We start from the raw sequence: 12,376 nt of genomic DNA on the forward strand, positions 1-12,376 counted from the left end.
TTATGTAGATTTTCTTAATCTGACATGACAAACTTTATCAATAATGCAACAAGATTAAGAAACTAATGGTAGCAGATTTTGAAAAACAAGATTAAAGGTTAAGAAATTAGGAGAATTACAACCAGGTCTCACATAAAGAAATTAATTATTACAAGGTTCATTGATAATTGAATTGAATTACATTAACAATTGATCGTGTTGTTAATGCAGTTCAGTTCGATTTTCAATAAACCTTTTAGTAATTAATTTTAAATATTTAAAAATATTTAGGAAATTATATGTAACTATCTTAGGTGATGTTGTATGCATTCTAACAAAAAAAAAAAAAAGAAAAGTAGAAGAGGAACTTAACAAACAATTAGCGAGCCCAAATGCGCTTCATGTTTCATTCTCAGCGGCGAGAAGGAAGCAAGCCAAACAGGCGTATTTTTCCAACCCCATGTTAGATCACTCTGCTGCCGCCGTGGCACCTTAATTTCCTCCCATTTTGTGTTATTCTAACGACGTCGAATTACTGTACTCATAACAAACGAATGGCTATTCTGCTGCAGCGAAGACCGAAAACTCGCATATCCAAGTTATTCTGAAAGGAAGAGTTAAAATATATTATTACAGCCAGAATCGCGTGTTGCAATTAATAGGCTGAAAGGGTAAACCGCTTTCCACAATTATTACTCAAGTTTGATATACTTTAATCTATTGCAGTTTTATTTTTAAGCATATCTCAATCAGGTGCCAGCTTTATCTCCCTGTTTTTAAGGGAAATTAGATTCCAGCCCCATATGTCTTTTCATCCAACATGTATAAGAAGGAATATTACTATAGGGTAACTCACACATGGATCGATTTGATATGATGAAATGCGTCAATTATTGTTTTTCCTTTCACAACAAGTCTACTTGGAGAAAGAATCAGATACGAAGATACCCATCAGTTGTCTATTGCCATCGGAGCAAGCAAGTGTTGGGAAGAAAGTGGAACAAATTAAAGAAGAGAGGAGAAAAATAAGCGATGATGGACAAAATAAAGAGAAAGGCAGTCTAGTCTAAGATGGAGGCTTCACAAGCAGCGAAAAGAAAGAAAGAAAGAAAGAAAGAAAAAAGATAAAAGAGAGGAGTAAAAGGTACAAGAGCACATATATAATACGGTTAAGCTAGATTTAGCAAAAGAGAAAGAGAAAAAGCATTCACTGAAACCCCACCTATGTGCACCACACAAATGACACTAATTCTTTTGAAAAGCCGCATATAAGCGACAAATTCTCTACTTACGCTCAAGGGCTTTAATTCATGTTGCGCGAAGATTATGATCTTTTAGTGATTCTAAAGCAGCAACGTCTGTGGGTTTTAAAGAGAAGATGCTTATCTATCTTTTTCCCCATACTTTAAATTTCCCATTATATACTAGTAATTATTTTGAACTCTCACACCGCAACCTTTTATTGCTTTCCGAGGATGAGAGAATGTTGGGTTTCGAAATTCCGAGAAAGAAAGTTATTCTTTTGCAAAATGTATCATAGCATGAAAAGTTGTGCTATCTTGGCGAAGATTTTACTTTTTTTTCTTCCGAAGTGGAAAAGTTACTTCCTATTTGCATAAACATTACGTTATGGATCGCACAATAATTAACTATGATGTCCTGCATGTCCAGTTCAATAATTAATATTGCCGTGGTTAAGTGCACAGTAATTAAGATGAATTGTACAATTTAAATCAGAAGTAGATGTAGGCCACGCACGGGTGTTTAGATATACACACACATATAAGAAATACTACTGATTTATGTTTCAGATTAATTATCGGACAAAAGCAAACATCATGAAGTCATGCGCTCACCATACATATATATATATATATATATATATTTAGTGGCCTGGCGGAGCCAAGGCTTGAAGTTAGAGGTGCAAGATAGTTTAATTAACAAATTAATAATTTGTAAAAGATAATAATTATATTAGTATTAAAATCGTGATAACATAAATAGATTGATCCTCATTTTCTTTTTAAAAAAATTATATTGAACATGTTAATTATATTATATTTGATATGAATATGCTATTCATATCTTATTTCATTCATTATAATAAGCTTTTGAATTTAAATATTTTTATTTAGTTTAGAAGGGGCGAAATATCAAGAATAGGAGGTATAAAATTATAAAATTTATACAGTGGCTCCGGCAGTGTATATATCAAAGAAGTATGTATGTATGTATGTATTTATGCATAGAACTGGAAAAAAATCTTTACATCCAAACTGAAACTTCTACGTACACGTGCCATAATTAATATTTAAATTTGATATTAAAGTTCAAATTACTGAAGTCTTGATCGACTGACTATGCGGACCTATAATTAATTGGTTGATTTAGCATAATGGATAATGTTCATTAGTCATTCCAGGTGTATATATGCAATATATAAATTCTTTAGTAGAATAAATTAATGGACAGCGAGACGAATTTATGCAAATGGTAACCAGAGTAAGCTTCATGTTGAGTCGTAGTTGATCGGAAAGTTAAAAAAGTATGATATAGTTGATGCGCTATGCTATAATTAATAAATGAAAAGGAGTAAAGTTTAGCTCCCGTAGGATATTTAGAGCACACAATTTGGAATAAAGTGAAAGTGCATTCGTCATCATTATCCTCTTGCTATAGATCTACCATTCAACCTTAAATATCTACTAACCCAACAGACACTGGGCTAGCTGCTGGTGATCCATTTCTGATGTTAACACTTTAATTTGCAGCATCGGAATTAATTAATGGCGCATGTTTAAGAATTGCTAATAGACTGTACATGTCTGTCCGCTGCACACTATATGTATATATTTAAAACTATTCGTGATATATGTGAGCAAAAAGGGGAAATGTAAATTAACCTAACATTTAATTCGTGATATTAGGGATCTTATATGTATCCCAGTGTTTTCTGACATGGGCTATTATATTAAGCTTTCAAAATTTTCATTTAGATCATGTAAGTTGTGACGAGGTTCGTGTGTAAGACTGCTTTCAATGGGAAACTGTCTTTTCACAGGAATTCTAAAATCCTACAACTTTTTGAGGCAGGAGAAAGAAATGACTACCCCCTTATCCCAATCTGAAATCGAGCTATCTAGGTTGTTTTATTCTTTCTCTCGAATATACCGATTATTTGATTCACGCCGGTTAAACAACAACTGGTAGGCCCTAATAATCAAGCACAGAGAAATAAAGCCAAGAGAGTTGTAACGCAATCAATGATCATGCAGTCGTTTCAATTTTCTTTCTTTTTTCTTTTTCCTTTTTCCTTTTTAAAACAACAGCAACCAAAACTTTATCTCACTATGTACAGTATATATTAGATTTAGCTCTTGGTTTTAATTTTCTATGTATGGGATCATTTCTCACTTAAATGATGACAGGAAAATGCACCTTGTGTGCTCCATTTTTATGGTACAAATTAAAACCATATTTACTTGATTAAATGAAATCACCAAAGCATTAAATATTATTCATGGAAGGATTTGGGTTTAGAATTGAACCAGAGAATATAATCAAACGATCGAGCTTTCTACTATGTTTAAAGAACTAATTAAAGCATGTATATTTATATATATAATGGGTCATAGTATCATACATCTTCCTGCGGCGATTCAACTCAGTTAATCAGACCATACTAAAAAAGAAAGGAAAACTTGCTGTACGCTCCTTATTGAACTGTTATATCCAGCATATATAGCGCACGTCGCGGTTTCATGCACATATATGTATTTGAGAGGACCCATGTTATAAATGAGCCGGAAGAAAAAGATAACTGTACCTTTTATTCTTAAGCCATATCAGTTATGGAAGTCAAACTGAAATGACTAATGAGTTAGCTGAGTACCGTTCAAGAAGAAAGAAAGAAAGAAAAGAAAAGAAAGAAAATTTCCCAAAGTCCTATATATATATATATATATCACATATGAAGTTTGGTAATAATATACATATAGTTTACAAGATGAAGCCGGCTAAGGGGCGTACAAATTTTTCACCTACAGCCTTAAATGCCTGGGAATCCAAAGACACGTGGCATGACAAAACCTGATCAAAAGAATAAAACATTTGATACTATTCAACCCCTCATAATTCCTGGCGAGTTTTGAAGACAATCCGTCTGTCTACGGATTCAAGAAGCCCCATGTAACCCGCTAGGCGATCCTCCTCACAGTCATCATCAATAGATATGTTCAAATCCAAAGACACCCAAGGGCTCGTCTCCTCGACAGTAGCAATACTATCATCCTTCTTTTCAGATGCTTCAGATAATAACTTCTGCTTAACCGGAGGAGAGCACGGTCTTGACCTCGAGCTGAAACTTTCACAGCTGAAAATGATGATTGCATCACAAAGGCTGATTTCTTTACCATTTGAATCCACTATTCTTCCTCTTTCAATAGCCCTTTTGAAACCCAGTTGAGAACAATAATCCGCTTGCTCGATGTCCTCCAGCAGAAACACCCTGTGAGGATTGCTAGAAACTGCATCCCCGAATCTCTCAACGTAATAACTTCGTTCGTCTCTTGATCTTTTGTTTCTGACATATTCCTCTGTTGAATCTGCCCCTGTTGATGAAAAACTACTTAAAGCTATTGAAACGAGGTTATTGCTATGGGACCCAAATACTTTCGTAGCTAGTTCTCTGGCTATTTTTTCTTTGGCTTCCACATCAACTCCTTGGAAGAACAACCACGTTTCTTTCTTCACCTCGATGTTTCTGATCTTTTCTTTTCTTCTTAACATGCCAGACCGGCACTGTAAAACGGTGCTTACGATGTCCGGTACTATATCTTTCTGCCACGGGACTTTTTCCTCCAAGGCATTGCATAGGGTATTGAAATTCTCTGAAGTGAGCCCTTTGAACCTGCTCACATATTCCGTTTCCAGGAGATCACTAGATGAAGTGGAATTAGGGTTTGAACTTGGATAGGACGGTGGGAATGACTGTTTGGCGCTGTTATGATCTGGGATGTACATTCTCAGAGCTGGTTCGTTTGGCTTATTATTACTATTGCCACTTTCAGAGATCCAGAAAGGCTGGTCTCTTGGCGGGTTATATGAGAAGCCTGGAGGAGATGAAGAGGGTGATACAGGGGAGAATGTGAAGGCTTTTTCACAATGATAGGTTTGTTTCTGGATTGGACTATTGCACAAAGAATTCCACTTTTTACAGCGGCCTCCCACTGGGACACAGTTCTGTTACAAGAAGAAAATTTAATTAAATACTTTCCAAAGGATATTTTACACGCACGAATACGTGTGTGTGTGTGTGTGTGAATTCTATGTTGTGCTCATTGTATATAAGCTCTGATCTAAGTAAAACCTGATCATTGGAGGATGCTCTACTCTCATGTTTGTACTGTTGGAGCCATGCAGGAAGAGTTGGGGATGAGTCACTGTTACAGGTACTGCTCTGCAAACTTCGAACTTGTAGCTCAAACTTGGGAGAAGGCTCGGCCAAGCAAGCCGCCGCTTGCTTCTCTACCCCTGGTTCGGGTAACAGCCAGCCAGTTCGATTGCCCTCAGCTTTCTTGTTAGAGGACTGATTTTGTAGATCACTGAAAGAAAATTAAAAGAGTGAACTTCATTTTTCCGATATTATATAAAAGGGACAATTTATTTTATGAACATCATTTTTTGCCTTCTAATAACCAAGCCATTCCTCAAGAGAATAGTACAGTGTAATGAAAAGGGAATAATCCAAAAGAAAAACTAATTAAAATTGAAAGATTCAATAATGTTAGTGGGGGGAAAAGAAGGAAAACCTCTTTTCTCGTTACTTCTAATCAATCAGTGAAGGAAAACAAGGCTATGATGACTGACATCTCTTTTCACAACACACTTTTTAATCAAAGATTTTTTGCTATTGATTTTTCCCCCTTCACTCGTAGACTATAGTTGAGAAACAAAGAAAACGAAATAATTGACATTTTTCCCGTTTCTTTAATTAGCAATCGTATTTATCGTGTAGACATCTCTTTTTAACCTTCTAAAGCAAAAGACAACTTCCCTTTCTCATTTTTCTTTTGCACAATATCAATTATTTGATGTGAAGACGGAAACGTTTTAATTTGGAGACGACGAATATAAAAGTAAGAGAATTAAAGCGGTAAATTACATCCGACTTTACCAACTAGGGTATACCTGTCAGTGTCAGTAACGAGACTCAAGTGCAAGCTTCCTGCAGGAATAGTAAGAGGATGAAGTCCCCAGAGAGTCGCCAGCGATGGATGCCCATTTCTACATCTCATGTAAGTTTGAAAAGTAGCTATTCCCATCAACCTCAACCCTCCATTGTTATTCTCTCCACTCACCAGCTTTCCCACTTCCACTATCATGTGCTCCACTGGGCAATAGCACCCGTTTCCTTGCTGGCTCCAACGACTTTTGTACTCGAACAGCCACTTAAGATCTCCCACATACAAAATAAACCCTTTGCAATGACGACTGTTCGTAACAAGGCTCTTGAGCTCTTCAATCTTGCTCTCCACCTCTACTTTGGACAAATGCCCAAAAGCAGAACGAGAAAGAGAAACAAACTTGACCCCTCTCATACCCTCACCAGCATCGTCCTTTTCAACCCTATCCATCACTCCTCGTACTACACCTTCAAGACTGATCTCACACTCTCCCACGACCACCGTACTTCTCCTTCTCTGATTCACCAAACAACCTATCACACTCGACACATCCTCGGACCTAACCGGATCCATCGGTACCGATGTTTTGGTGGCAGTGTTTTGTTCCTTTTGAGAACATATTTCCAAGGACACAGTTTGCTCGATATTACTTTTGACTTGAGTGCTGGAGAACCCAGCTTCTCTCATGACTCGGCTGACGCTAGGATCATCCAAGATGGAAATGATGAGCTGCTCCAGCTCTATCTTGACGGCTAACAGCGGCTGCTGCTGATTCTCGATGGATCCACGGCGCTGGTGGGCCTGGGCTCGCTTGAAGGCGGCCACCAAGGCGTTGGAGATGGAAGGGCAGTGAGAGTAGAGAGAGGTGGGACCTAACATGGCGCCTGCGGTGTTGGACGCCGGAAGGCGGTTGAGGGCGACATTGAAGCAAAGCTCCAAGGCCTTGCACTGGAGAGGATGGGAATGGGATTGAAGGCAAGCCGAACGAAGGAGGCCGCTGGCGGAGGCGAGCATGGTGTTGGCCACGTGAAGGGGGGTGACTTGGGCGTGGCCGCGACGCTTGGCGAGCGTCACGGCCTGCTTGACGATGGCCGCAGCTTCTGCGGTGAGACCCTGGTGGACGGCGCAGTTACCTGTTCTCATCTTGGGACAACGTACTGATGACCAGAAGTTAGATTGTGGGTGTCAGGGTAGAGAGAGTGTAATGACCATGCATTAGTTGTGTGATGGTCTATCAGAAAATATAGAGAGAAGAAGGTGGTGGTGGGTTTGAGTGTAAAAGAGAGGGAGGGAGAGAAGTGGGAAATTTATGAGAGGGAGTGGGATGTGCTTTTCTTGGAGGCGAGGTTAAATTTTGGGGTCCAAAGTGGATTTTGTCGTAGAAAGTGGGTTGCATGTGCTGACAGGCAGGGCTAATGCATCAGTATCAAAGGCAATTCAGCTTTCCTCTCTCTCCCTCTCGTACTCGTTAAAAAAGAAAGTTACGGTATTTGCCCTTCTCAGTGGGCCATTCAGTTATGAATTTTACTGTGCATATCAAGTACAATTAATATCTTTTCATCGTGCTTATAATAACGTACTAATCAATATGCCATTGGCAACATCCTTCTTTCCTTCGCTCATCCCATTGGTAATAATTAGTCACTAATACATTAGAGGGAAGAAAATTAACCAGTACTAGTATATATTATCTTCCGTTTGTTAGGTAAAGAGGAACAAGTCCCGCACGTACATGTTTTTTGGGCCTGAGAACGTACTGTTCTTGACTCATATCAATATTTCTACGGGTTAATTGCAAATGGCAACTCCGATCATAGTGTGTAGTCTTTGTACTATTGCTATCAGACTCGAATCATATGGCAATTCTGCAGCGCTAACACGCGTTGCATTGCAACACAGAGAGGAAATTAAACTCGAGAGGTCGATTGCAATTTAAGAGCCTCAAATAAACGGGTGGTGCTCCTTTATGCATATGTGTTGGGGGGAGAGAGGGAGAGAGAGGGAGAGAGCAGCTTTTAAAAGAGAGAGGGAGAGTATAACTATTTGATTTGGGAGAAGGGATCAGGAACTGTGTACGATTGTCTTTCAGACCCAAAGACAAGGGAATAAAGTGTTCCCAATGGCCTTCCTTATTTTTATGGAATTCCAACACACAACTTAAATAAACACCTTTCAACTTTGCACTTTGAATGCATCACCCTGCATGGGGATTATACCCAACATTCTCTTCCTCGTATCCCACATTCTCTCTCTCTTTTTCCTTTCTTTCTTTCTTTTTTTTTATTATTCCCTAAAGTTACAATTTTTATTCTTGCCCTAATTATTCGTTCACCACAAATAAGAAAAAAGCCACCCATTCGAAGCTCTCTAACCGTCAGAAAACGAGTGATAAATCCCATGGGCTCTTTTTTTTTACTTTGATCTGATTGACGTGGGCTACCTCGCACAAATTGATTTACGTGTCAAATATATCCTTGTCACGGTCAGATCTACGCCAATACGTTGGGAGCAGGCAGCGAAGGAGAGAAGACCAGACTAGGGCCAAGTCAAACACAGAGTTGCAACTTTTCATACAAAAACGAGGCGTGGGTGCCAGATTGATAATATTACTATGGTAACCATGTTTTCCAAATATAATCATGAGTTTTACTTTTACTGATTCTTCCTCATGGCAATCATTTTCAGAGTAATAAATTTCAAATAATTGCTCATCCTAATTCCCTCTCTATTGTGCCCTTATCATCATTGCTTAATTAATTTGGCTGATTATGTTTCATCTAGTACAACAAATAACAAATCTTATCCTAGTAGATGGCATTGGTTACATGAATGGCATGATATTATTGTGCTATATCAACCAGACTACTATAGTTAATCATCATGGATCATTCAATTTTTGGGTCAATATTGCCTATCATTTTGTATACAAATCACCTGCAACTACTTCACCGATACTAATATATATATATATATATATTATTGATATTTTTTAGAAAAGAAATAAATTTTCTATTTTACCTTTATTAAACATGTCATTTTTAAAATACTTATATTTCATATATGCAATATTTTATGCTACTCATAGAAAATTATGAATGAGTAAAATTGAAAGAAGACAATAAATGATTCATCTTTTATTGCAAAATGACTTGTAAAAAAGATTGGAGGGTACTTACTATTTTTGTAAGATTAATAATTTTTTTACTTATTTGATAGCATGTAGCCAGATACTACGAAGTTGAATTAAGTCTTGTTTGGCTCAAGCAAGAATATCCCCAATATCATAATTTATTTCCATTACAAGATTCGTGTAATCAGCTTTACTTACATTTTACTTGATCTAACTACTAATGATATATGATTTTTTTTTTTACTTTATTAAAAGCTCTCATTATAGAATCAAGCAGCATATAATAAATGGTAACATAGACGTCAAGATCGAGATTTGAGAGCTACAACAGCTAATCGATCAAGAGCCCACTGATACATGGGAGAGAGCTGAATAAAGCACAAGAGCCTAAGAAATTTTATTCTTCTTAGTCCCCTGGAGAGAAGGAGAGTTTGATTTGTGGGCATCTTAGATAGTTGTGTCCATTTTATTGAAGCAAGGATTGGGTTCAACGTTGCCTTTGCATAGAAAACAGAGTAGGCAATAGCACCACTCGGTGCTCCCCTAGCGTCTTGGTGTTCACGAAAAGGATAAAACACATCGAAATTCCATAAAGACATGAGAGAATACTTCTGTATGCAGATATCTCCCTTTCATTCCTCAATCATGGACTCCACTTTCTCTTGTTTTATACTGTGACACATGACGTATCAATATCATTAATGTGCGCATCCATCAAGTTAAAAGTCATGTCACAGCTGCATCTCACCTCGAAAGAAAAGCAGCCAACAAAATAGGCTAAACAAAGAACATTAGACTAAAGAGAAGAGGCCGAAATGATCTAACAATCATGAAACCGAGTGACTGGTATAATGGGCAGCCAAGTCGATAAGCACTCAGTACAGAAACAGCAAGCCACTTCAATAACCAAGGGTCGCATGTCATCTTTTAAGGGAGCCCAGAAGGTGCATGTATAAGTAAGCATTCCAATTTCCAAATGTCTAATGTCACCAAGAAGTACTCATCACGTTTGAGAATCTTTTAACCCCATCATTGCCAATTTTATCAGCCATATATACAAAGGACAGGACTATATGTAAATATAGAGACAAACCTTCTCTTTTGGGACATTGTTCAGTTGATCGGCTGGATCGGAGATGCTATATGTTTTTCAGTAGTGTTTCAGGTTCCAAATGAAGATGAGAGTCGGTGAAGCGTGAATGAAAGAGACAGTTGTTTGCGCTGCACATGACTGGCACGTGATCAAAAATGATAAATAAAATAAGGAGTTTGTTTGTGTTCTAAGTTGGAAGTTACTTTACAGAAACAGGTAATCCAAATGTCGCAACCATTTATTCCCTCATGGCTGGGTGGGTGAGAGCTAGCATAAGCATAGAAGCTATCAGCTCGGGCTTCCAGTCAAAAAGTTTCTCCTATCTTTGTTGGCCTAAAAAGACTTGCAAAGGGCAGCAAATTATTTGAACACAAAGCATTGATCTGCTATGCTAGAAAAGGAGTGTTTGAACGAAAAAGGATAAATAGAAACACTTACTTAGAGCACACCCTAACCCATCACTCCTCTCTCTCCCCCACCAATAACGGTTCACTTTTTCAAAATAAATAAAGGAGGCATCCTAATTTTTTGAGAGCTAAGTCTTTGCTTGGGCACCATGTTATTTGTGGGAAAGCGAAAGTGAGGACTGTCTTTTCTCTTCTTTCGCTATCAGACTCCTTGATTTTCCTGCAAGCACAAATTTTACTTAGAGCTCTAAAATTAATATATCCTCACCTCATCTTTTGGTTAAAGTGAAGTGCTCTATCATAAAGCAGTATTAAAAGTAAAATATGGCACTATCTACTCAAAAGGGCCGCTCATTTTATGCTTTCGAGCCTTCAAATAAGCATCTTCGGTCTCTACGTGGCCATGTGGCCTAAAGCAATATCAGAGAGAGGGAAACCAAACGGAGGGGGGAAAGATTAGTTAATAGTATTGGGCAGGCTGGGCAGCTTTTACACTTTAAAGGCCACAATGGCATGAAAAAGTTGCTCTAATTTTGACATGACAGCCTTGCTAGTGCAAATGCGATGAAATTACGTACCACAGACAACTTGCTTTACTCAAAAGTTCCTCATTATTTTATGCTTAAATATCTGCACTGCACTCTACAAGCCGGGGTTCCATTAAAAACTTAAAAAGGCCGCATCATTAGACCTACGAATCATTACTCTAAACGACGGCGCAACTTCAGAAGACGAAACCAGTCAAGAATTATTGTTGCAGATATAAAGCACCGAACGTGTTGGGGAAAATTCAGTCAATGAAATGAAAATCCGATGACTTGTGGATCCTCTTGATATCCCGAGCTCGTTATCATTCAAACACAGTGATTTTCCCCTCCCCATTTCTCCAATTGTCAATGACTAGAAAAAAAATTAACAGAACGGCGATTTATGATGTCCAACATATCTTCAACGAACAGATTACTAGAAGTGGACACCAAATCCATGTAAAAAGCATTGGGTAACTTGGCTCCCTGTACCGTTAGAAGAAGTACCACTGAATTTAACCTCAAAATCATGTACATATTTTTCTTTTCCCTTTTTTACACCAAAATTCATCATTTATTAGTGTCACACCGCAAAAATATGAAGGCTTTGCAAAATTTGCACAAGATTCATTATATGAACGTAAGAAAATAATGATCCACAATGCTTTATATATAATATCAAAGTACTCAGCGCTCCCCACCCCCCGCGCCCGAAAAATAAAAGTATCACGATTCTTTGCTGTCCCCACCTTACTTACCGTGCAATTATTAATCAACAATCAATTATCATCCGTCTAATTCGTCTTCATATTCAACTTTTCAACTTACTGCAGATCAATAGATGAAAAGTTCTCTCTCAAAACACATTGACACTTGACAGTAAAAATCTTTCACTGTTCTTAGTCAAATCTCCACCTTTCTGTGACTTGAAGATCCAACAAAAGCAATCGTACCGAGATGATAGGAAAACAAGAATTTATTATTAGCACAGCACAGTAAACAACTAAATACATCGGGCCAAAAAAACTAAATACTGAAAAATCATACGGTACGAA

At 37.8% G+C, this 12,376-nt stretch overlaps 1 protein-coding gene across 1 annotated transcript; it reads right to left on the minus strand.

Annotated features, from left to right (window-relative positions):
- Positions 1-3,811: 3,811 nt before the first annotated feature.
- LOC129304875 (protein SMAX1-LIKE 3-like) lies at positions 3,812-7,457 on the minus strand. Its single transcript, XM_054944704.1, has 3 exons — positions 6,169-7,457; positions 5,348-5,582; positions 3,812-5,220 (listed from the first exon to the last, which is right to left on the minus strand). Exons 1-3 carry the CDS (start codon positions 7,305-7,307, stop codon positions 4,108-4,110), a joined length of 2,487 nt encoding a protein of 828 aa, XP_054800679.1. The 5' UTR covers positions 7,308-7,457; the 3' UTR covers positions 3,812-4,107.
- Positions 7,458-12,376: the final 4,919 nt, after the last annotated feature.

This window comes from Prosopis cineraria, unplaced genomic scaffold (genome assembly GCF_029017545.1).
Source record: "Prosopis cineraria cultivar Desert tree isolate PC_DT_omini unplaced genomic scaffold, ASM2901754v1 PC3, whole genome shotgun sequence".
Classification (NCBI taxonomy): Eukaryota; Viridiplantae; Streptophyta; class Magnoliopsida; order Fabales; family Fabaceae; genus Prosopis; species Prosopis cineraria.